This window comes from Merops nubicus, unplaced genomic scaffold, assembly GCF_000691845.1.
Source record: "Merops nubicus isolate BGI_N331 unplaced genomic scaffold, ASM69184v1 scaffold2460, whole genome shotgun sequence".
Lineage (NCBI taxonomy): Eukaryota > Metazoa > Chordata > Aves > Coraciiformes > Meropidae > Merops > Merops nubicus.
The window spans coordinates 99,631-126,765 of NW_008580699.1; the positions used below are offsets into that span (position 1 = coordinate 99,631).

Consider the following 27,135-nt stretch of genomic DNA (forward strand, 5'->3'; position numbering starts at 1 on the left):
ATCTGAGTTCAAATAAACAGATGCATAAGCTGGGCTATTTCAAAGCAGTGCAGAACTGAACAGAGACCATTAACACTCAAAACACTTCATGAGGTTCAGAGATGGTTAACCTCTTCAAACCAAAATGTGCCTAGATCTTGTATGGCTGCACTGAAGGAGTGAGGACTAACACTCCTATATAGTGGCAAGCTGTAACTGCAGCTTTGCTGAGCGCGTATGCTGGTACAGAAGGGAGCTCATATGAATTTAATTTTAAAGACAAAGAGAACAAAAAGTATGGTCTCATTTATTGCTCACTGCAGCCAGCAAAGCTGACCAGACGCAGTGGTGTCCAATGCTCTTTTGAGTCTCAGAAAAAATATCTGAATTTTCAGGTGCTTTAGCTCCCATGAGCCAGAGAAAGTTCCTTTGAGATATTGCCCAAATTTTGTGACACGATATTGACTCTTGTTTATTCAGTGCTGTGGTTAAATGACTTGTGGCTCATGGTAAAAACTTGTATGGTTTATAGGAGAATCTTGGCTACCTGCACAGCTTTATAACAGAGGTGGAAGTTACAAAATCTGTGCTTTGGTGCATTGTGGATTTTAAAACAGATCTCTTCAGGTTGTCCCAAGTCTGTGAACTGTTTCCACAACAAAAAATGGCCACAAAAAATTTAGTTTCATATTCCAGTGAGTTTATGTAGAAGTGTGTGTGTTAAATACAGAACCATTTGAACTAGCAAAACACTGAAAGAGTTGTACATAGGCCTTAGAACACATGAAACATAAAAGGGCCTCGTTAGATGCAGTAGTGATCATAGACAGAAAACAAAAGACCTGCCAAAGTCTTCATTCAAGAGTTGTTTTGCAAATGTTTTAAGTTCAAATCAGTATGGATTACTTTGTATGGATTTCTTATTCAATCAGCTTACTTCATAGCTCTATAAAATAATTCAGGATCATTGCCCAGCTTTAAAAAATTTACTGAGGGAAAGAAAGAGACCTTTAACACTTTCTGAAAAGCAACCAGAGAAGAATTTGTTCCACAGGAATCCAGCCCAGGTTTTACACAAACTTCAGTACACGTCAGGAGAGGATTTGGGGGTTTTGGCCAGCACTATGTGATTTTACATAGGAGTGTAGACATGATCAATAAGGTTTTTAGTTACAGAGGTCACTATTAAAACCTTTACAATTGCTATTTGCACGTAATTAACATTACCACACGGTTTACAGTATTCCCCACACTATGAATGCTGCTGTAAAGATAATTAGGTTAAAGTTAGAATTGTAAAGATTTTAATTTGTGTATTCCTTAACATGGAGTCTCAGTGCTGTGATTTAAGGAACTCCCAATAACTGCAGAAGCAGCGGGGGGCGTTGCATGGGAGAGGAAGAAGAATAATATTTCTTTTCTCCTTAAGACTTTGTTCCACTTACAAAATCTTCTATAGCCTGTCCTGTTGCAGCCTAAATAATCTATACTGTAACACCAAATTTACTTACTGTAATTACTTATTTTTTGCTCTTAAAGAAGCATCTGTTTCTTCTGTTAGAAGAATTCCACTTAGAAATTTCAATTTCAAGATGCGATGAAAATCACTGTAAGAACTCCTGATGGTTTTGAGGTCAGAGCTTTTAAACAGCTTTTCACCCTTGCCAGTTTCTACAGCCCATTTTAAAAATACTTGGTAGTGCCAGAGGAGCCCAGATGCGCTGAAATGATAAACGTGACTAGGGATGCTTCAGGTAGTGGGTGGCCTCTTCAAAACACAGCAGTGAGCTTTGACTTTTCAGGCCGGGGGAGAGCAGCACTTCTGGCACCTGAGGGACTTCCTGCGTTCTTCTAGGTGGGTACTCACCTGCTTCCTAAATGTGTACCTAGGGAATGGCCACACAGCACTAGGAGGCCACGAGCTACCTCAGCTGAGATGTGGTATCTCTGCATCTCTCTGCAGACTGCAGTGCAGACAAATCCAGAGTGTGTTTGGGCTGTACAAACATAACCACAAGCTAAACAACTCCATTGTTCAGTACAGATTTCCACTGTGCTTGGAAACTGAATGATATAAAGGCCTTCTCGTAAAAGCATCTTAAGGGTAATTGATGCTTAAAATACATGGGCTCCGTTATCAAGGAGTAGATTATCCCAGCTGAATACGCAGTATCAGAGTTTCCTGATTTGTATATAATCTACATTCTTAACATTTTCCTAGAGTGCCGTTAGTTTGGGTTAGCAGGACTTATTGTACTCTCAGTGTTGAAAGATGAATAGGCCTATCAGCTGGACAGCATAATAAATTTGCTGGGCTGTGCATGTCGTGCTCCACCTCTCCCTCGTTCTTCATCGTGCATAATGCAGCCTAATGCAATATGACAGCTGTTAGCAGAAAAATGGTGTAGCAGCCATAAAAAAGTGATTTATGTCTTATTACCGAAGCAGCTAAAATTAAGAAGCTGGTGTTTGGGAGGGCAGCAAACAAGTGAAATGTGAAACACAGTATATATATATTCATGAAACATAGGAAGCTGTGAAATGCGTAGACTGACAGTGAAATTCTCCCTGGGTATCCACCGCAAGGTCGGGCTGAAAAAGGGGTAATTGGTGGTGATGGTTGTGGATGTTCAGAATTGCCTACACGTCACAGCTGCTTATGCTGGAGTATCAGAAGCATGTTAAATGCATCTCCTGACATAAACCCAAAGATCCTTACTACCAAACGACATAAGAAAGCCTAATTTAAGGTGGCAGCTGGCAGAAAGAACAACATATCAAGCAGGAAAGTTGTTCTTAGCAGCCCCAGTGTAGAAAGGAAACAGTGGGATGGTAGAAATAACGTGGGCCTGATTCCCTGCTTCATTTTTTCTGCTGCTGTAAAGCCACCAATTTATGCCTTACCATCATGGATGAAGGATTTTTCCCTGAGTGCTGAAACTATGAGCATCAGAGAAAATTCTGTATTTGGTTTACAACATACCTAATGTGAGTAAACGTGATCATGTAACATCTTGACAGTTTTGCCACTGAAGGATGTAACACATTAATCTAAGACTCAGTGAATTATAACCACCATGGCAGATCGCTCCTTGGTTTCTGTTCAACATACACTGTGTATATATACTATAAACACACATATGTCTATGTACATATATACTCAGGCTGCTGCTAAGTGTGATGTTTTTGGTTCAGTGGGTGGTACTCTTCCTTCTGAGTCAGTACTAAACTAGTTCTTCTCCCCCCCTCCCCATGGTGCTTAGTGAAAAGTGGAATATGGTCAGGTCAGAGAGGTTAATAGCCCTACTTTTGTGAAAAGTGCCAGGGGATCTTTCTTAGCAAGTGAGAACCTCACATTAAATACCATCTGAAAGACAGCCTGGGACCTGTTCCGAGTCACAGCCTGGGGTGTTGCTGTAATGCAGAACTAGGGAACCATGCTACGCATCCAAGTGACTGAGTCGTCCTGCCCCCATAGCTCTTCACCAGATGCAGTGGAACTTTGCTTATGTGGAGTTATGAAATAATAACCGAGGGTAGTATGGCTGGGAAATATTGGAGTTTCTCTTTGGCATTTTGATTTAAATAAATGTCTGAGAAAAAACTTTCACCTACTAGTGTGTAGTCGTATTGTAAATAATCCAGAATGAGGATCTCTCAGACCTTTTGCTGACCTTTGGGTGCAATAAGTACTGAATAAATCGGATCAACTGAGATCTGTGACAAAAATGGCCACATTTTGTGTCATTGCTAGATGCCTTGCCTTGGAGAATTCCAGTCCTTTTAGGGAAGGGCTATGGACATCCTGGTTCCTATGCACTGGATATCACAGAATTATAGAATTGTAGAATGGCTTGGGTTAGAATGGACCTTTAAAGGTCATCTAGTAGGACCCCCTGTGCATTAAGCAGGGACATCTTTAAGTAGATCAGGCTGCTCAGAGCCCTGTCCATCCTGACCCTGAATGTTTCCAGGGATGGGGCAACTACCCCCACCCTAGGCAACCTGTGCCAGTGTTTCACCAGCCTCATCGTAAAAAATGTCTTCCTCATACCTAATCTGAATCTACCCTCTTTTAGTTTAAAACCTTTACCCCTTGTCTTATCACAACAGGACCTGCTAGAAAGTCTGTCCCTATCTTTCTTATAGGCCCCATTCAAGTACTGAAAGGCCACAAGAAGATTTCTCTGGAGCCTTCTCTGATCCAGGCTGAACAACCCCAACTCTCTCAGTCTTTCTTCACATGAGAGATGCTCCAGCCTTCTGATCATTTTTGTGGCCTCCTCTGGATCTACTGAGTGACTGAGTGACTTTCTAGCCACTGGATAAACAGGATAAAGGTTATTTTAATGGGATGTTTTATGTTTGGATCATATCCATGGCAAAATGAAACAGCAAGGACAATTCTATTTTGTGACACCCTATTGAGCTTTTGCCCTTTGCAACTCATTGTGGCTTAGAAGCTGCACACTGGCAGCTGTATGGGCCCCTGTGAGATGACAGCCACTGAGACTTAGCCATCGAAGAAGTTTGTGTGACTACAAGTTTAGGTACAGGTTTTGCAAATGCTAGCAGTGCCACTGGAGAGGCACTTGTAACCACAGAGCATTTCTGTACCAAACTCCAGAGAGACCTAGTAAGCCACTGCTACCACACTGAACTGTTCAGTCGCAGTTCAAATCACATCCGTGTTTTCAACTAACTATTTTCCAAAGGGTATTCATGACATCCTATAACATAGTGTGGACCAATTTCCTCAGGGTTCAGCTTCATACACAGCTCCTCTTCTCCTCAGCCTTCCTGTCCAATGTACAAGGAAACTCTTCTGCACATGTAGAGGAGCCAAATCTCTGCTAGCCTGTTGGTGGTGACTTCTGCCTCCACCAGCTACCTGGGGATTAAAGTACACTTTAGTCTGATACATGCTCACTTCTTAGAAGGGCATATATGATTTTTGTAGCCCTGCTTTGTGCCTGGGGGAAGGAGCATTGCCTTGCACTGGGATGGACTGGCTGGCTGCAGCATCATGCAAGGGAGCTCATGCTGCTTCTGCACCCATGACTGGGTTTGTTTCTGCCCCAGGCACCCTGCACAGGGAGCCTGCAGCTGCTAAATGTGGCAAAATGGCTTAGGAATGATCCTGTCCCACTGAGGCAAGAGGCTAGAAGTCATGAGAAATATGTACCTAGCTCAGCAGGAATTCTTAGGCAAAAGACTTAGCAAGGACAGGAGGATTCATCCCACTGTCTCTATGGGATTAAGATACTTCATCATTGTGTCTCTTTGGCATAACTGTTTTCATAAGCTGCATAATTAAATTCTAGTGTGTAGTTAGGGTACCATACTATTAAAAATAAACTTTTTCATCAGTTTCCCTGCAATCTCTCTATATTAGAGGATCCAAGATACTATCTCTAAGTTTCTGGTACGAAACACTCATAGATCCTTCTGTTAATCAACACTGAAATAATTTTGTTACATTTGTCATAAACTCTGTTCACTCACTCGTCTCCTGGAAAGTGTGATTCTTTCAGACATTCAGACTAATTCCAAATGCACAGCAGTTTGTTAGATAATAAGATCTTACATTGGTCTGGCCTGTTACCTCAATAGATTCCAGAAACTGAGCACAAATCACGTTAGGAATCACTTCAGCTGTCATTGCTTAGTGGTATTCAAGGTGAAATGAGGCAACTTTTAAATAGCACAAAGTAAGATTGCATAATAATTTAGGTCAAAAAGTAACATGTCACATAACTGAAGTGTTAGATGAGCAGAATACAGTGGATTTAGAACAGCAAATACCATGCATCACTGTCATCTTTCTACACCCTTTTAGACTATTTCTTGATGTCCGAGTAACGAAAAACTTTAGCATTGCTTCCAGAAACAGTTTCTGCAAAGAGAAAGTTTGATGGCAAAGGATGCTCTGTATTTTGATGTGCACTGTTTAAAACACATTTAGGGACAAAAGGTACAATGAGTGTACATGTACTGGAAAGCTGAAGAACTTACTCTCTCAGAGGTGTAACAGCTTTAATAACTGTAATAGAAAGAAGTGATTCCTCCCCAGCACAGAAAGATTTTTTTTTCCCCTGGTATAAAAGGGCATGTGATATCAGAAATTGAAGCAGTGCAGGCAAATTGAAGCAGGCTGTAATTCTGTGTCTTGCCTTTTTGGGATGGCTGTGCAGCACACATGGATCAAAGCAAAGGGTCGCCTGTGTGACTGCAATCCCTGCGATTTCTTCTTTTATACCGAATCATACAAAAGTGTTCCAAAACTGGGGAAATTTTGCCTGCCAAATACTCCTCATCCTAGAGAATGATCTAGATGAACTTCTTATTATCTATGATGGCTTCACTGAGCTACCTTTTTTAAAATTTGATATATGTTATATATCAGTTTGGCCTAGTATGCTGCTGAAAGAGAGTGTTTCTACCTCTTTTCTATCTTTCTGTATCAATCGATGCTTTGGTTCTGTGTCCTTCCAGCTTTGTACAAATCATTAAATCACCAAATCCTTTACTTTTCAACAACTACCTTAGCAGATACAAGGCTTCCGTTGTAGGAAGCACCAGAGACACCTTGTTTACAAAGACAAGGCATAGGGACGAATGTAATTTTGCATCTAAACAAATAAATATGAAATCTATATGCAGCTTCAGTTACAGATCAAAATTTTTATGCTAGTCTTCAAATTCTGTCTTGTTCTGCTTGTGATATCTTACAGTAGTTCTCTGACCTCCTGCCTCTTTACTCTCTTGCCTAATAACTGTATAGAAAAACATTGCCAAGATCAGCATGAGAAGCAGCTTCCTGTGCTTCTTCTACCCCAGAGTCTTCTTCAATAACACCCTGAGCATCCTCGTGGCAACCCAAAATGAGGGAATTTCTTCAGCAGACAAGGCTGAGTTGTAGTACCTCTATTCTCTGCTGACTGAAAGTTCCTGGGTGTGGGTCCAGACACCAGAAAGCTTTTTGGGGAGCTCTGTGCCTGTGCTTATGTACCTTTTAGCTTTATGTACCTTTTTGTGTGCATGACTGCCTTCAAGTGATCCATAATGAAGGATATTTCTGCCTTGGTTTATTCCATACTTTGCTGGTTCCTGATTTCAGTTATACTTGCCTGCGTGAGAAATAATCCTTGTGCGGTAACTCACTCCAAATCTCCCCTGATGTCCCTGAGACCAGGTCTGACTCACTTCTCCTAAACCTAGTCTTTAAAATCAAATCTGTTCTTTTTCTCTTTAAAACTGTCATTATGTTCTACTGCACTTTAAAGTGTAGTATTACTTTGAAAAAAAAAAAAGCATAAAAATGACATTTCAGGGTTCTATATTTGTCTGACAGTTGTTTCTGTTGCAGAAGTGCTCATTTTTCAAGTTTTAAAGCTGTCTTTCCTAACACCTAGCCCTGCAAAATGCACAGGGTGTTATGTTTCGAGCTGTTGACACACCACCATCAGATTCTGCAAGCAGTGTAGGACATATCATCTCGCAAAGCCTCCGTCTGCTTGTACCACCCTGTCTTCTTCAAATCATGCCCTTGGTGACACTGCCAGGCCCTTTGCATTGCATGAGGATGTTACAGGTCTCAGCATTCACATTATGCAAGGAAAATGTACAATATAGAATAAAATGCAGCTCAGGCTTTCCGATAGAATGGCAGGAATGAAGAATATTAAGAACAGTAAAACTTTGCTTCTCTTCCCAGATACAAAAATAGCCCCACTGGAGGTCATTTCTTTGTGGGGCAGATTTGAGGCATAACACTTTTAGCACAGAGGTCTGGTCGCCATTCTGCTAAATGTATGAGGAAAACCTTAATTTGATCTCAAAAAGGTGTCTAAGAAATGTAAAGCAGCACCTCTCAGTTTTGCAGAGGTGGTGATCTGTTCAACTACTTTGGCAGGAAACGTGCTGCTAAGGGTGCAGAGGCAGCAGCTGGCCAGAGAAGGGGTTAACTGAAAACGGGGGATGTATGTAGCACGTTATAGCATCCAGCAAACTTCCACATCTCTTTGCAGTCAAAGGTCTGTCTTTCATTTTCTTTTATAAAATGTATCAAACAATCTGGCATTAAAAGTCCAGCTTTTGTCATATTGAGAATAACAACGTGTTATAAGACAAAGGAACAAAGGCTGGAAGTTGAGGAAAAATTAAAAAAGGAAAGAAACAAAGAAAAAAATGAAGATGTGAAACAGTTGTGTTTAGTTTGGGGAAAAAAAAAAAACAAACTCCCCTCCCTTTTTTTTTAAATAGATTTGAAAATGCAACATTTGGAAAAATCTACATGTGTCTAAATTTAGGCTCTGTGTTACTTTACTCTGCATTTCTTTATCACACTTTAGTCATCCATATATCATTTTGTAGAAAGCATATGTGGCAGGCTGATGCATGGCTTATTTTATAAATATTTATTACCCACTGGTGTGTTCCTATCTTTGCAGTTACATCCACTTCTCCTTTTCAGTCTACGTTCCCTCCTTTTCCCTGTCAAAAAAACCCCAACCCTCTTGTCAAAAAATTTTGTTTATGTGGAAATAGTACGAAGACAAGTTTAATTTTGGTTTTAGCCACATCTTTGTTTTATCTTGCTTTGCTTTCCCCCTCCCCACCCCGTTTCCTTTTCTTTTTAGATAGGAGTAATAATGTAGACAACCTAATCCGTGTTGCTGTTGCATGACTGCAGCAAGGCAAGCCTGGCCATTTATAAGCTGATTTGCCCATCGGTCTGTCTCCCCAGAGATACACGTGGCTTGTGCAATTCAAACAGCCAGGAGGACTTGAACTTGAGCTTGTAGGAAATAGAGACTGGCCTTTGAAGAAAGCTCTGAGATAATCATCACAGGCTGTAGCTGTTCAACAATGAGGATAATACAGTTTTGTAATTTCATAGGAAGGCATCTTAAAAAACATGTATTTAAAAAACTCCAAACCAACAGCTGGCTGCATCAGAAGGATAACAAAGCTGTCTGGTTTGCTGCAGCATAACTGGGATTTTATCTTCTGGTGTTGAGTGAATTCTCTCTGTATACACAGGTTCAGTGAGTGCTCATAACCCAATCCTCTGTGTTGTTCTAGTGGAAAGAGCAGGGCATTATACCGAGCTAAAAGTGATATAACTGATGGAGAATCAGCAATGGGCTTTCCTGATCAGAAACACTATGATCTAAAAATTGTATCTTATTTTTCTTCCATCCATCTGTCCCTCTGAGGAAATTCTATGAGGAGAGTTTGAGTGAGCTGGACTTTCTCAGCCTGGAGGAGAGAAATCAAGAGAGGGGACCTAATTGCTGCCTTCATCTACCTAATGAGAGTTTCTGTTTTACACTGGAGTCTGCCATCCTCTTTTGATAGCCAGAACCATGGCCACATTTTTCAGCTATACCAACTGGTCTAATAAGCAACACACCTTAATCCCTAATATTCAGCTTGTTTTGCTTGCTGATGATTAGCTTTTAGCTGACACTGTTCATTATAATGCTCAAATCCCTTCCCTGAGGGCCAGCTCACTTCTATTCCTGTGAAATCAGGATTTTCTCCTATATGTCCTGTGTTACCTCTGTTACTTTACAGTTATCTATACTGATTTTTGGCTGTTCTTTCATTATTATGTGAGGTTGTTCTGCAATTCCATGCCACCAGATGTTGCCTTTGCTATTTCGATTAACTTAATACTGTCAGGATACTTTGTTATCTGACTTTTCATCCACTTTTCAGATTTCTGTGCTCATAGCAAAGACCCTAGTGCAGAGCCAGATGCTAATGACACCTCTCAATTTCTTTAATCTCTTTTAATTAAAAGTATTAGTTGTGTATGTGCTGCCTTCTTTATCCAATGATGGGTTGGTTTCTTTAGAAAAAGTTAGGGGGAGGTCTTTATAAATTCCTCCTGGAAAATCCAAGCTGACTATATCAGCTTGTTTTCCTTTCCATGAACTTGTTTATTCCTTCAAAAAACTGAGACAGGTTTTTCACCTAGAAAGCACACGTTGACTCTTCCTGCATTTATCTTACCTGACCTTTTAACTCATTCATAGATATTATGGATTTTGCAGGGTATTCAGATTCTTCTCTTTGTTTTTAGAATTAACTTGATGATATTTCTTGTTCTTTCCTATTTTTTCTCACTTAAATATGACTTTTTCCTGCTGAATGCTGGCTTTTGTGATCTTTTTCAGTACTGTCTCTCTAATACAGGATCCTTAAATAGCCTGCAAGCTGCTTTGAAATATTTTACCCGTCCAGCTGTCCCCTTTTCATTTATTGCAGTTTTCATAGGTTTTTGCAGTTTCTCTTTCTGAAAACACACACTGCTGTAGCAGAACTAGGTAGATAGAAAGATGGCAAGTACAACTTAGCTTCTTGCTGTAACAAACCAAAGTTTGGTCTAGTTACTGTTTAGAACAATATTTTGATAATAGATACTCGAGCCAGGTTCTGCATGGATTCCCTACTTAGCTGCTCCCTGAAGAGGTCATTCGTGACAGTACAAATTTAATCTTTACATCACCACCTGATGTGACAGTTGCTACATGGGACTAATTGAAACCTCTTCTCCGTTGCTACATTTCCTCTCCCTCCAGTCCCTCTGCTCTTCCACAGGTGCTGCAGACCCTCTTGGTATTTGGGCTGGGTCACTGGCCGGGCAGGTCTGGTACTGGACTTCTCCTGTTTGGACCTGGAGTTTCTATTTGTAGAGAATGTCTCTTATTTGTTGACATAATTAACTTCTTTATCTGATCACTCTCCTTCCTGCCCAGACATGTGGAGGTGGCATGAAGCTCCTGTGACTGAGAGTATTTTCTGGGGGTATGGAAATAGGAATGGAGAAGCAAAGCCTGAAGCCTAAACCTAGGGTCAATTTCAGCACAGCAGCTGTGTACAAATGACCAGGCTGCCCACTGAAAGCGTGAGAAAGGAGTAGGATTTGCACAAAAAGGTATGTGTTTGAAAGCATGGTGATTTTAAACCTGATTCATACCAAGGTAACTTGCCAGTGCTGAGACAGGCCAGGATTGCTTCTGAGGGTTGTGTCATATGCTAGAAATTTCAAATATTGAAATAGTGTGATTTGTCACTTGTTAACCAATCTGTCTGCCCGGTCTTTAGATAGATTTGTAGCCTCTATACACTCTCAGGGTGGCAAAAGGCAGTGGGTGTCTGATGGCTGAAAGTGACGCTATATCTTCTTCCTGCATTGTACTGGTTCTGAGGCTGGCATGACCCTGGGAAGGGCTGTGTCAGAGAAGCAGAAGACACATAGCTTGGCTGAAGTCTATGGTTTAGCATTTTAAATGGGTTCATTATGTAGAAAGACCTTGTGAAATTGTGTTCTGTAACTGCAGATTTGTCTAACTCTACCCTGATACAGGTTATCTTCACATTTTTCAAAGGTGTTTAACTCTGACCATCCTCATATTTGGTTCACTGAAGTGCCCACATCATCTACCACCTTACTCTTTGCTCTTTTATACTCAGCGATCTTTCTCAAAAATTAGGACTTAATTTTACTTTCAGCTAAGCCATCCAGGTTTGTAATACCCTCCTGACTTCATTAAGATCAAGCCCAGGCCTATAAACTGCATCCTCATGCAGCCATAAGAGGCATCCTTGTGTGTGCATAAGTTGTGGAGGAGCAGCCTGCTCAAGAGCATCTCTAGGGACCTTTGCTAGTATCTCCTGCCAACTTTCCTCTCAATGTTTTTCTTGTTTGAATAAAACTGCTGTGTTGTTTTTCTCTGCTGTTGTATGAGATTCTGGAGGCATAACTGTGGTGATATACATTTCTATCTTCTCAGAAACAGTAACTTTCTCATGCAATAGGGACTGGATGAGTCAGAAATGTTAAATAATTGTTATTATTCCTGATGTGGGATTGTAATGTGTACATCGAATTTGCCACTGTGTCCATAAGCTGCAGGGCCACTGCTCAATGGCAAAATAAACCCTTTCCCTCTCACAGTCCTCATAAGAGAAAGACACATAGATAGTGTCTACTCCTGTGGACCTTTCTCTGAACTCTTCCACTTCAGGTGTGCAGAGTTCCTGGCTGTAGGAGGGGAAGGGAAGCCTCTTAACCATGCACTTAACTCTGTCCCACAGAGAGGATTTGTGATATTCTAGCAGTCGATCATTTTGTGCACTATTTTTCCAGACAATGCAATTCTAGCAAAGATGATGAAAAGCAATAGGAGACAGGAGAGATGTGATCAGTTGGAGACAATGTGCAATATAGGTCTTTTGCAACCACGAAATGCCCAGAGGTCCCAGAAGCTGGGCAGCAGGTATTTGCAAGCCGTGGTTCTGACCACTGTGCTATATTTCTATCAGCAGCATAAGGGAGGACAGTCACTCTGAGCCCTAGGCTGTACTTGAAATCAGTCTATGCTTGTGTTTCAGGGAGACAGCCAAACTTAAGTAAGAAAGGGATCACTGAGGGCAGCCACTGAGACTACCAAAACATAGACTCTGTTAGCCCTGTGACATGCATGGAAAGAATCAGGACATACACTGAAACTAGCCCAGTGACTCAATAGCCCAAGCAGTGGTGTGAAGATGTTCCTCTAAGGTAGGATAATCCACATTGAGTAGATACTGTCTGTGTATCCATTTTGCAGAATCATTTGGTGTTATCTGCCTTTGTCTATGTATCATTATATTGGCCTAATTTGTTTGGGACAGATTTGTTTCGGTTTTAGCAGTTTTTTTTCTGCTTGTTCAAAAGGCAGCCCTTAGTTTTCCACTGTTCTTTTTAGATGGGACATTTCAACAGGCCTGTACAATAGCAACAGTTCTCAGCAGCATTCTTAAAATAAAAAGAAAATCAAAAGGCTGAAGGAAATGGAAAAAATCTGGATTATACCACCCAGTACAGTCGTGCACCCTATGACATGCCAGAGAAAGGATAACTCCCCATTTTACACCTGAAGTGTGAACTTCATTTAGACCAGGTTAAGAGAATAGCAGTTGGAATCAGGTAGCCCTTATGATTTTATTCTATTAGATCAACTCCCAAATCCAGCTGGATTTGTCCTTGCTAGCAGTAATAATAATAGTGATTATAGCAAGGGAAAGAAAGCAAATATTCAATCATACCTTAATTATATTTGAAACAAAGGCTTTCTTTAGCTCTGATTGCATTGATTTGTTGAAAGCTTATGCTTAGTAGGAGGAAAGCAATTCACTTCTCCAGCCTTTGTAGGAAGGCTTTCAGTGCCTGATTATTAAAAGGTCTGCCTATAGCTGCAGTGGCCTGTGCTTGAGCACTGTGCAAATAATCCATTTAAAGATCAACCTCAAAATTCTTTTTCCCTGATTCTCACCCCACTGGAATGTAGCAGGAGTCCATTTATCACTGTAGGAATGCAGTGACTGGTGAAAACTCTTCATAAGTTCGCTTTACTTTTAAATATGAGGGTATTCAGATGATTTCTCACTCACACCAGGGATTGCTTGTGACCAGGGCTCTTTGATCACTTCACCTGACTACTGATCAATTTATAAGGTAATGCATGTGAACAGCCAGCCTTGCAATTTTGTCTCAGTACTAGAAATTCTCCTTTTAGCCACATAAGCATCTAATTCTGGATTATTTGAGGGAATTGTGGTAATGGTAGCTGAAGACCTAACAGCCTGCAGGCAAAGGGAGGTTGCAGTTGGCTTTAGCTTTTGTACTTGGTGCATTTCACAAGAAATGAACAACCTAAAATTCCATTACATGTAGGGCCATGAATTTGAATGTCCATTTAAAATAGTCATACCAAAGAGAAAGGGATCATACTGTTCAATCCAAAGAGGCACCCACGTGTTTCACCTCTAAGGTTAAATTTTTTTTCTGTTATTTCCCCAGCTCCCATGAATTTCCCAACCAGGAATGCATATTAAGGGACGATTACACAATGCTTGGTGAAACTCCCTTTATTTATTTCACTTGTGTTGTTGCTGCTGTTGTATAAGAAAGAGCAAAATAACAAAAAGACCAAAGTAAAATAAAATAGTAGCTGACCCAAACATTTTTGACACGTCGAAAACCCCTTCCAAATGCAAAGACTCTTTCTTTCTTTCTGCATTTGCTTTGCATTGATTTGCACAAGCATTTTCTCTATGAGCCAAATACATCTCTGGTATAACTTCACTGAAGTCACTGGACTTACACCAGAGGTGGGTTTGGTCCTCTGTCCTGGGTAAATACAGTAGGAATAACTTGGTCACGCAGGCAGAGTGTCTGGCAGTAAGTGCACTGAGTGGTCCTGGCAAACCAATAGGAAAGATCTAAAGTAAAAATCCCAAACAGGTCTTTTATTTAACATAGGGCCTAAAAATCTACTGGGAGCTGCTGAATACTGCCCACTAACTGTACAAAGTATAGGTAGCATGCCTTCCAAATATCAAAATACCAGACGGAATGCCGTGAAAATAAATAACTTCTAATATAAACAAATGAGAACATATCAAACTGTTACCTCTTTAAACATAATGTAAATAAAAAAAATACCAGTCCTTCTACACAATAAATATTAAGAAACCATTGACATAGTTGAAATGTACTCATATAAATTAACAACTTTAATTACATTAGCCGAACAGACATTGGTTAAAGCACTGCATGTAGTATGCAAAATAATAATAACAATAATAATAATAATATCAACAACGAAACACAAAATGATAAAAACAAAATAGGCTTCATAATATCTTGGCTTTCATAATTTATATATATGTATATACATATATATAGTTGTGTGTATATATATACTGTAGATATATATATAATATGTATATATACATACATATATATATCTTCAACCCATCGTCGATGTATTGGTTTTGAAGGTATTTAAATACAAAGAAACCCATTGAGAATTAGCACAGATTCAGTATATCTCAAAAAATAAATAGCTATATAACCCAGAAGTGTTGTTTGTTTCTGCCCATTAAAATGTTGCTTATAGTTGTTCACAAAAGGTCAGATTGATTCTATTTCCTTGTACCGAAAACTTTTTTACTCCACATGAAATGCTGTGAGAGCAAATGAGAAGTAAAGCTTTTTTCAGTATAAGGAAAGTGATTAGCATCTGATTCCCATACTGATGCACACTATTGACATGAGGTTTAACTTAAAGAACTTAATAATTTCTGTCACATCTCTTCTACCTACACTTCAGAAACAGATTTTGCTCGCTTTATTGATGCTGACTGGTAGCTTTCTAGGAAAGGAGACCCTCTGAAATCAACAGCGTTGCTTACAGAGTAAGGCACTATTCCACACAAGTAACTATAGTCCATAAAAATTTTCATTTTGCACAGACTTTACAGATGCCTGAACTTCTCTACCTCAGAGATATTGCTGCTAGCCTCTACGCGGCCTTGCCGTGTCACAGTTAAATGAATTTGATGGCTTAAATCTCAACTAAACACAAAAAAAAAAAAAAAAAGGAGGTATATATAACAGAGTCCTACTTTGCAATGATTTGATAAGAGACTCTTCTATTGAAGTCAATGACAAAACTCCCGTTTCATTCAGTTCTACAGTTTTAGGCCCTAGATCAGTATTCTGCTATGACATATGAATGCAAAATAATTCTAAGCATCTGTAAGCATTTCATTCTGCTAAACCCCAAGAATACAAATACATTCAGTCCTCCCAAAGAAACATCTTAACGTGCAGTTCTGACAGTTTCTTAGGCCTTGTATCCAGTGAGTATCTGACATGGAGAGGGAGAAAGTCAACCAAATGTGGTCAACTGTGAAACCAGGAGATGGTGGAGGTACTAAACAAATAGATTTCTGGGATTAAATATATACTGAAAATGCATTTTCAATATAAACAGGAAGTAGGTTATCTAGAAAGGAATGTGTTAGTAGTTAACCTGGTTTTAGCTTTTTTTTAATTTTTTTTTGTCTAGTTGTACCTGGAAGAAGTAATTTTTGAGGCTGCATGCCCTTGAACAACTGTTTAAATATGGTAACAATTTCTAATGCTATTTTAAGTACATGCAGATTTAATTAAATCAAATTATCAGGGATGGAGCGTTTTGCTGGAATCAGTCAGTCTTGATTAACATCCCAATTTCTTATTTTATTTTATCATACAGTTTTTCATTTTCGCCTACTTTAAATAACTCTGACCACAAATCAAAACCCCATGACTGAATCTAGAGATTCAAGGGAGAAACCTTTAAATTTTTTGACTAGTATACACACACGAAAGCTAAAAGGGAGGGCTTAGGAACAGTTACTTATTGGTTTGAAAAATTTCTTCTGCTTTTGGTGTATCTGTCATGTAATATGCTTACCACATCTAAAATCCTATTTTCTTTTCTCGCTTGGAAGTTGTCTCAGATTAGTTTCATGTTTTCAAGGTCCAGGCCCTATTCACCACATAAAAGCTCCTATCAAACTCAGCATCAGATTTCTTTCTAAAGGCTATTTCTGCTTTGGCCAGGAGAACTGTGGGCCTAAAGCTACTCTGTTTGTAGCCAATGGGAGTTTTGCCATTGATTTAGGGGAAGGTGCTGGGATTTCAGGTCTCCAATGCTCTCTAACTAATCACACTTGGGAATAATTTTTACCAGCGTGAGCCATCTCACCTGTGTCCCTTACCACTACGTTCAGAGATCAGCCATGATGCAAGCAGCCTGGTTTAAATCATTACATTAAACAGTGTTGGATATGGTGCCATTCATTCAAAATCCTTGCTCTCCTTTCACACTGCCCACAGCAAAAGGAACCTGTGATCCACCATGGCTTACCTTTACTCATGTAAGTAGTTCTACTACTCTTGTAAGGAGACCAGTAGATGTCAAAGGGCCTGTTGACATGAGTAAGGGTTCTGGGACAATGTGCATGCAATTTTAAGGCCAGGTCCAAAGCCCAGTGAAATAAAAGGTACTGTCCTCAACATCTGCAACAGACTATGTCCCTGCTCCTGCTGTTCCAGAACCTGGCTCTACTAGAAAAATCAACAGTAATTCTGCCACTTGATGCAAATAAAGCAGAATGAGAAACTCAGTTTAAGTTATAAGGATAAATTAGTTGTGCATCTTTTTTTTTTTCTTTTTTTTTTTTTTTTAATTTTCCTTCTAACATTTGGTTTCCTCGACTTTGCCCAGGAAATAAAAACAAAAAACCCCAACAAACTTCTGCAAATAATTTAAATCAGAAAGCCTTGATATTTTACTGAATACTTTAGTGACAAATTTAGTGTTTAGCCAATCGTTCTATTTTAATTTTTTTTTATTTTAATTTTTTTGCAAATTGCAAACAAGTCTGTAAAAAAATGCATTGTATAAAAAGTACATAAACGTATAGCCCATTAGCTGTACTATGCAATCTAAATACCGTGGAATAAATTAGATAGAAAACTTAGCTACAAGCATGTATGTTGATATCTACTCAACGGAGGAAAGGGCTCTTTTTTTTTTTTCCTTTTCTTTCTTTTTTTTCCTTTTTTTCTTTTTTTTTGTTTTTTACTCTCTATTGATATGTCCAAACACAGACATGCACCCACACGCACGCACACACAGAGAACACCCACACCCATGCACACACAGACAGTTTTGGCTGACAAAAAATGAAGGCCCTGATGACACTGTTTAAGCATGGTTCTCGCCATGAAGGTGCTAACACGTTACCCCTAGCCAATGTGACTGGGTTAAATTGTGCTATCTTTTTTCTTTTTTTTCCTTTTTTTCTTTTTTTTTTTTTTCTTTTATTTTTTACAGACTGTGCTCTCAGCAAGGTGGGGAACCGTGTTAGTGCTTCTCTCTGGGAAAGGCGTTTTGAAGCCTGTCCCATCAGAAGGCAGCTAACAGGGGCTTGGTCCTGCAAACCTGTGAGAGTCTGAAGCTTCAGGCTCAGGGTTATCCAACTCAGTGTAAACAGGGCCCAAAGATTTCTCCCATTCCCTCTTATCATCTCCCCCCAAAGATGAGTTGTATTTTAACATTCTTTTAAATACGACAGCGATAGAATTTTTTTTAAAAACTATCTACCTATGCCCTATGGGTTGGACCCTTCAGCTTAGGTGTTGACATTGAAAATTAGGTCTTACAGGTAATGACACTCAAACCCATTAAGAGTTGTCATGCTAGAGGGAGGTGGTTGAGACAACCAGTCTTTCACCAAAGACTGCATTTCAAACAGAAATCCTACCACAACTGCCATCTTCTGTATATTTGCAGGGGAGATGGTGGGCACGGCCCAAAGCTGCTTGCAATTTTACATCAAGACTTTCTAAGTGTATACCAGCACTTTAGGTTTCTCTCACACAAATAGCATTTTGAATGTGTAGCCTTCCACTTGGTAGTAACAAACAAACAATCTTTTAACATACTGTGCTTCTCACACAAACATTCATTGTTTTAAGAACATTACAGTGAAGCCAGAAGTGCTTATACCTCATGTATACATACATATATACATACTGAAATATATACATATATATATGTATATCCTTTGTATAAAGTTGTTTCCCAACAATACACAGCTGCTGTGCACCAGGGACAAGTCATAGTGTTGTACATGTAAAAGAGTACGATGATGCTAAGGTGGACCTCAGATCCGAGCACCTTGGATCCAAATCCAAGCTTTTCTGGGCTTACTTCAAATGGCAATCTTCTGTTGAGGGCACTATTTGAATTTAACAGGAATTCTAGCCTGAATGTTATCAACCCACTGACCCTTAATTCAAACTCTAACTTATTACAGGTGAATGGTACCAACCACAAACAGACTTTTTAGAGGCTTGCACAAATGTCTTTGGTGTATGTGTCTATTCATTATAAGGTACAAAATAATAATAATTATTATATTAATAAAAATAGCGATTTTGTGTGCTGTAGCAGTTCTTGTATAGCTCACAATAAGTGCAGCTCTCAACCCCTCCCACACCCAACCACCCTCCCTTGCAAATACTTGTTAAATAAGGATTAGACAGGTCAGACACCATTGTAGTGCAAATAGTAAACGATTAAAAATTTTTTTTTACAAAATATAGAAATGTTTGGCTCCAGTAACTGGACAAACATGTTCCTTTCAAGTATCTCTCACTGAAGAATTTTTTTAAAACAAGTTACTTCCATTTAAAAAAAAAAGTCTTTCTGTTTTTTTTTTTTTTTTCTCTCGCAGGTAAACAGTTTCAAACCAACTAGGTTGCATAGTTCTAACGTTGTAAGCACCTTTACAAAATGTAATTTTTATTCTTTCATTCATTCTTTTTATTCTCTTTTTTTTTTCTTCATTTTTCTTTTTTCCTTTTTTCTTTTTTTTTTCATAAATGTAGTGCAGAAGATGAAGGTGTATACACCTGCACAATATTGTCCCTTTACCAATGTTAAGCATATGTGTATGTATAGTGTCTGTATGTATAGAGATATGCATATAAATATATAGACATATATATATACACACAAACACTATACGCCTACTCAGTTCCTTGGTAAATTTAGGGGGAAAGTGCCAGTGAATGTAGTGTTCATACACATGGCTTTTCAAGGAGTTTCAATAACCTTTTGGATGTGGTCCAAATTGCTGCAGGTTAGATGAGCTGCTACCACGGCTTGAACTGATGGGTAACTAAGGGAGGGTACATAACTCCCCCAGTGATAACTAATGCTTAGTATACTATGTAATAAGATAAGGAGCATACTGAAAGGAAGGGGAAGTCCCCAACCCATACCGCCGTCCAGACGTTTCTCATTCAAGCCCAGGCTCATGAAGCTTTCTTCCTTTTTATGCTGAAGTCTTTTCTGATCCTCTGTAAATCTGGTGGGTTTTTTGTTTTTTTTTTTTTTCTTTCTTGCTCTCTTTTGTTTTTTCTTTTATTTCCGATGATTGTTTCATTCAAAAAAAGGTTATGCCATGTCCAGTCTTTCCTCTTCTTGGGCTCTTGATACATTTTCTTCTCAACTTAACGAGAAGGGTCTTGCACACACATGCATCTACGAACAGCCACACTCCTCCACAATCATATTCTGTATGTCTTTCTTAATGATGTTCTGGCCATCGTCATAGTAGAGCATGGACATGGGCCGCAGCTTGGTGGGCACACAACACGACTTGAGGTTGGCAAAGGGGCTGTGGCCCCGCATGCGGTAATGGTTGATGACAGTGGAGTGGAAAGAGAGCGACGAACCAGATGTACCTGCTATATGGCTGGGGCACTCTCCTTCGCAGTAGTTGGCATGATAACCTGTAGGTGCAATGATCCAGTCACTCCATCCGATGTCCTTGAAGCTGACAAAGAACTGCTTCTTGCAGCAGATGTTGACTTTGCCATCACACTCCAGGCCTCGTCTTCGCCGCCTGTGCTGGCGGTCCTCTGAGTGCCGGGCAAGCATCATCAGGAAAGGCCGATGTGATTGCTCCTTCTCCTCTTCTCCTGTGAATTCTCCAGCTTCCTTTTCTTTCCCTTCCCCATCATCTTCCTTTTTCTTCTTCTTGCCCAGTAGCACCAGGCTGGCTCCAGTCTCTTGGCACAGGTCACAGGCAATCCGCACATCCAGCGAGCTCTTGCCTTGATCCAGGAGTCTCTGGACGCTGCTGGAGACAGGAAAGATGTGCCAAGTGCTCTTACGGGTGTCCACTGCCTTTTCTGAAATCAAAGTCTCACTCCTTTCTCCTTTCAACCCGCCGTCCTCCATATCTTCTGTTCCTTCAGAGTTGCCTTTTGGCTGCCGCTGCTGTTGAAACAGGCGGATGGTGACTTTTGTCCTGCTCCGGTTGGCCTTGGAGACCTTCAGGAAGAGCCACACTTCAGCATGTTCCACCACCGACAACTCACTGCCTTCCTTGGAAATCTCAAAGTGCAACATTTTCTTGGCTGTGCCTGATTTGGTAAATGGAAATAGACAGGAAGAACTTGTTAGTATGTCTGCTTGCATTGTTAAAGAGAATTCTGTTACTGTCGCCACAGTCATGAAGGTTTCCTACCTGGCTCTTTAAATTTTATTATTCTTCTGTTCTATCCTTCCTTCACCTCATCCCCTCCTCCGTTTGTCTTTTGTGGAAATTCTGTCTTTTGAAAAGTATATCTTTTCCTGTTGTTTCCAAGTATCAGTTTTTAACCAAGGCATTTTGTTAAAGTAACAATACAGTCATTTATGTACAACATCTCACGGCAAATAAGCAGCAGTAGCTGCTAAGAGTTCGTTTGCCTAAGATTTCTTTGTGATCTCTGTTAGCTGAAAAGCAAAAATGCTTTTGTGATGACAGTCCATGAGTACATGGACCATATGCATACAAATCTGCACCTAATAGCTGAAGTCAGGGAGTTCCAGCCCTGACAATCCTTTGCTAATGCTTTGGAAATCATATGGGACCAAGGTCTGCCCTTTCTCCCTCCTTCAAATGCCATTCCTCATATGCATCTTAAAATGAGTTGTAAATGTTAATTGTTTCAGAACCAAAGAAACACCAAAATATGAGCCTCAGTTTTGAGAGGTTTGCAGAGTTATATTGTAAAGGAATTGCAGAATTGCAGTAGGCAGGCTCTTCATCCTGTGAGATGTTAGCTGTAGATCCTGTTCTTAATTTAACACACTGTACTTGCTGTGATTATAGTAATGGTGAATACACTGAGAAATGAGCTAGAGAACTGTATAATTATGGGGATGGTTCTCTGGCATAATTGTATCAACTTGCTGAGATGTCATGATGATGATTATGATGGTGAGGGGGCGTTTCTCTGATACAGAGCTCATATCCCTGGCAGAATTTGGAATGAATAATGAGGGCTGTTTAATGATTTGATCACTAGAGCATGAAAAAGTTAAGAGAGAATGAATTAGCTGGGGGCTGGTGGTGATATTATTTTTTCAAGATAGGTACTTTTCTATTTTCTTCACAAAAGAAAAAGCCGTGTTAGCATCTTTTGTTCTTTCTCAAGCATGGAGGCCAGGATGGACTGGGGTCACAGGTTTGAAATGCACAGATACCTGACCTTAGTGAAGCAGGAACAGCTTTCATAATTACCAATTTGTCATTGATACAATTGTTGAGCTACCCACGGCTGCTGTCCCAATTCTCTGTGCAGTAGTTCTGCTTGTCAGTGAACCAGAACTTTGCAAGCAGTGACCAAAACTGCAATAGCTGGCTGCATACAGGAAAAATCGTTCTCATGGCAGCAAGGCTCTCCTGCTGCTTCCATTGCCACCAAACTCCACTAGTATGGGCTCCCTCATTCTCAGGTGAGACAAAAGTGTGGCAAAATCATGAGACATCTGTCCTGTATTCACTTGCAAATGCAGAGTTCCTGGTTTCTAAAGTCTGTAGGGAGGCTGTGCTGCCCTCTGAGCTACCTGTTGCTTTCCTTCTCGAGGAAGTCCTGGCACTGACACATTCAGCTCTCCCTGGTGGCACTCCCAGGTCAAAGAGACAGACATTTCTGAATTAAAGTGGCCAAAGGGCACAGCGTTTTGTTTTCATTTTCCCTCTAAGTGAGAGTGTGAAATTGTAGACTTTTAACTGTCACTGAGATAGGGAAACACATGGTTTGTGTTAACTGCTTCGCACAGACATTGCTGATGCCAGTCTCCAAAGTGAGTTACATTAATTTCTCAGGGAGCTGCATGGACCAGTGGCACTGTGCCTTAGAAAATGAATTGACCAGCACTGTGAGGCATAGTGAGTTACTGCTTTTCTATTATTTTTAAAATAAGATTATCTCAATGATAACTGAAAGTTTATTAATCAGCTCTTACCAGCTAACACATTTTTTTTTCCATTCTGGAAATGAAACTATGGCAAAGCTGCCAGCTGTGTTGGAGCAGAGGGCAGGTGATAGACATGAATTCCGTGCCTGCCTGGGTTTCAGAGCATGAGGAGATGTGCAGTGACATTCCTGCAGTCCAAAGGAAGTCTGGTCCAAGGGACTGGTTGCCTTGTATGTGGACATGTCATAGTGTTCTGCAGCCTGTCAGGACCATCCATGTAGCCTGTGGCTTCATTGTCCCCAGCTCACTCTTCTAAAGCAAGTTTCTAGCTTTAGCTTATCCCTTTAACTGGCACAGTCCGTGTCAGCCTTTCTGAGGGAGAGGCGAGCTTCAGGGGGACCTGAAGGCAAGTGACCTGTCAGAAGTGGCTTGCTACTTCCAAGACTCCACAATCGCTTCTGCTTGCTGTCCCTACCCAAGGAAACCCTGAGGAGAAAAAGATGGTTTAGACCAGGCTGCAGAAAGTTTTGTGGGACCAGCAACCTTGTCCTAGCTGCTCTCATTCTCCAGAGATCACAAACTGGTGCAGGGAAGACACACATATCACTGGGAAGTGCAAAATTTATTCTGTGCTTGAGGTACCAAGCTGGGCACAGAGAGCAGCTCTGGCACCAGGAGGGATCCTGTGCATGAGCAGATCAACCATGCTGGATGTGAACATGGCAAACTGGCCCAGTCATGTGCTCTGAAGAAAGCAGCTGGGCTGTGCAGACCGGGGTTGGCAGGGGAAGAAGCAGAATGACCCATCTGATCAGAAAAGCCAGACAGCCCTGCAGTGCAGAATAACCCAGTGCTGTGAAGTGCTAGTGCATGGCATTTCACCTTCTGGTATTTCCATGCTTAGTGGGAGCTGAAAATAGTTACGAAGAGACATATCTCCAAGAGTAAATATTCATCTTACCATATGGACTGGCCAGAGGTGTAGCAATGCAGCCAGTGTTTTTGACAGATATTACATGAGAGAAACAGGACCTCCAGAACTCTCTTAATTACTTTTTCATACGCTTCTGTATGTGTGAAAGCTGAATTCTTCCTCATAACTAAAAATATTAGAATGATATGGTGAAAGTAGCCAAGTACTTGCTTTTCTTCACTTGAGGGAAGATGAGCTTGAGCAAGGTAGCGTAAGTCATGTCGTTACAGAGGGATAACAGCCTCCCTGTAGGTTGTTAGCTACAATAACAGCCTCTCTGGATGTGGTGAGCTAGTTTTTCACAGGCAAATGATCGATTCAGATTCTAAAGAAAAAAGATGCAGGAAGCTTATATTTCTGGATGAAACAAAATCCTGAGTCCCCAGACCTGCATTGCTAATACAGGGTTTTACAGCAATTAAAAAAAAAAAAAAAAAAAAAAAACCCAAAGAAAAACAAACCAAAACTTTCCCTTTCACAGATCTTTTAGAAGGAGACTGGGAATGGTGCAAAGTTGGGGATAGAAAGCATGCTTTCACATTAGGAAAAAAACAAAGCTTTTCTGAATTCTCTCCACATTCACAACTAGTTTGTTACGATCACACAGCACAAATGGTATGAATCCTGCAGTCTTTACGAGGTCACTATGCTCAGACAAGCTCATTTTGAAACCAGAGTTTGGCCTGTGCTAAAAGAGAGTTGAGATCTCTGGATCTGGCTTATTATGATTGCACATTAACTTTGTAACAGGATCTTGATTTCCAAAAGGTTCGGTGCTACAATAAAATAAATTCTTCAAGTATTCTGAGACCAAAAAAAAAAAAAAAATCATTGTATTTCATTTTCTCCAAATACTGCTTAGGGATTTAGCAGTCTTTCCTTTTTGTTCTGAACTAATGATGAGATTCAAAGCTTTGGAAATATATACTGATCATCTAACTAAAAGTAAAAAAGAGACCTTCCTGAAAGTTTAGGATGATATCACTTCCATAATTACACTTTGTTTATCCTCTTGTCCTGCTTTTTCATCTGTCACAGCTGATCTTCAAGGGTCTTTTTCCATTTCTAATCATCCTGCTCCTCCTGCCTGACTCCTGTGGAAAGACCCACAGCCCAACAGTGGTAATGCCTTCATCACTTCCATGCTCTTATAAACGGCGATGTCAACAGCCTGGATTGTTATCATAGCCGAGAGCTGCTTGAAAAGGGAGACGAGGGGTTGCTTTGGGCCCCCTTTGGTTGCTTTTCCTCATCTGCCCTTCCCAAAGCCTTGGAGAGTCCAGTTCCCTGCTTCACTGCTGAGCAAAGTCCCTTGCAGGAAGACGGCTGTGACGCCCAGGGAGCCGTCTAGCAGCGCGAGTGACCCCGGCAAATGCTCTGAGAAATGGTTAAAAATGCAAGCCCTGAGAAGTAGTGCATATATGGTAAAAGGTTTAATGGAAGGAGTTACTGAATGGAAAGAAAGTGTAGCATCAGTATATATAGCACGAGAGTTTGCTCGTATCTGTTTTTCTCTTCAGTGGTGCTCGCACACCTTTTTAGGAGAGAGGCCTGAGGGGGGGAGCAGAGGGTGCCCGTGCAGGTGCCCCCTCCCCACCTCTGGACGGGCAGCTCAGGGTGTGCGGGTGGGGCTCTGCACCCAGCACCTGCTCCCAGGCACCCTCGGCGACGGGCACCGCGCAGGAGAGCGCGGAGGGACCGGCAGAGCCCTTCTGGGGTGGCTGCTGGGGGCAGCCCCGGGTGGGCAGCTCAGGGCTGCAGCCCAGGGCTCCAGTGCTCTCAGCCCAAGGACCCTCCCTTCGGAACCGCTGCCTTTAACCCTGCAGTCAAAGCTCATTTATTTGCAATTTGCAGCGGGATCCCACACCACGCAGTGTTAGTTCAAACTATATAAATACACACTAGGTAGTGTCTAAGCTGTACAACTAAGAGGATCTTGTGAGTAAAATGCTAAGATAATTAAAATGTCTTTTTTTTTTTCTTTAAAACCAAATGCTGTTAAATTATTAAGACTTTTATTTTCATCATGAAAGTGATTATCCTTTCTGACATTATCATGTGACTTATTCGTAATTTCTCTTAACACACAGTATTTAAATTTTCCTTTGAAAAGTGCTCGCTGGGTAGGAAAGTGCTGTTACTTTAAATTTCCATGCTTCACCGCTGCTCCGTTTCGAACCGTTTTTATGTTATACTGTAAGTGAACTGTTTTTCCATACAAAGCAAGCTTTTTTTTCCTTTTTTAGTTGCTAACTTTACTATTGCCTATGTTTAGATTTGGGGGAATTTGTACTGCGTGCCAATCTGTAATTACATTCAAAAGCATCCTTCTCTTCACTTCTCATTTCCGTTCCCCAGGAGACAGAAAAAAATAGGTTACTAGAAAGGTTCCTCTAAAGAGAGTGAAGAGAAGAGCATGGTTATTGAGAGATAATTGCTCAAAATGTTTACTAATGAGTGACCACTAGAGATAGATGAATTGTTCACGGCGATGAATTTATTCAGTGAATTTAGCACTGTTATCGTCTGGTAATTATCCCCTGGGCAGGCTGATTATTACAAATGTGTTATTACCTCGATTAGAGAGTGGCCATTTCTGTGAGTGCGTTTCAGCCTATGGATCACTCGTAAATGATTTATTCTAACTATTCATCACCTCTCGTATGTGACTGGTCATCCAGGTTGCATACTTTCGTTCCTAGCTCCCTGACTGCCTGACTGTTGCCTCCTACAAAGGGAGGAACAACTATGATACAAATAATAAACACCTTTTCTTTAGGCCCACATACATTTTAGTGTCAGCAAAAAGAGATTTTTCACTGCGAGAAAAAAATAAACCAAAAAAAGAAAGCCAGGAAAAAGAACTATTCCCCAAGAATTGGTGGGGGGAAAAGCAGCAGCAAGATTATTTAAATACCTTTTCTTGAAAAGTTAACCCAAAGGGGCATTGACAAGGTTATTCAGAATGTAAAATGATTCAGTTCTGGTGAACCTTGACTCTTCTCAGCTATTTTGTTAGGAGGGAAGCACTTTACATCCACAGCCTGGAGTTCTTTTCAAACTGAGAGCCCTTCCCCCACATGGCTTTAAATATTTAGAAACAAAAAAGGTGTTTGTTTCGTTGAAGTTTTTTGTGACTTGAGTTTTGCATTTACATCTAAAGTAGCTCAAGCAAAAGTGAGGGTCACTTGCACCAATAACATATTTCAAGTTAAAAACAGTACCAAGTCTTTGTCTTTCATAAAAGAGAGAGTTGTTTGGCTTTTTTTTTTGCATACTTGTAATGATTTGTTGTAAATTCTAAAATCAAGTGGATCAGAAGCTGCCAGTCTGTTTTCATTATAATAATTTCTGTGCACCAAGGCCCAGATCCCAAGCCCACTGAAATGAATAACAGAACTTCCAATTGCTTCCAGTAGACTAACCTTCAACCCTAAATCAATCTTGCAAAGCCCTGTTGCCTTCAACGAGGTCGCCTTTTCATACCCACTGTAGACATACCTAGATACAAGAACTCCTCAG

At 40.4% G+C, this 27,135-nt stretch overlaps 1 protein-coding gene across 2 annotated transcripts in view; it reads right to left on the reverse strand.

The window, feature by feature from the left end:
* Positions 1 to 19,774: 19,774 nt before the first annotated feature.
* INHBA (inhibin, beta A) overlaps positions 19,775 to 27,135 on the reverse strand; it is a 15,266-nt gene continuing 7,905 nt past the window's right edge. The window contains exon 2 of one of the 2 annotated variants that reach the window (XM_008950230.1): positions 19,775 to 20,815. In XM_008950230.1, the coding sequence (XP_008948478.1) occupies positions 19,929 to 20,815 (887 nt within the window). In that variant the 3' untranslated portion in view covers positions 19,775 to 19,928. The remainder of the gene's footprint in view (positions 20,816 to 27,135) is intronic. The other variant, XM_008950156.1, reaches the window with a different exon arrangement.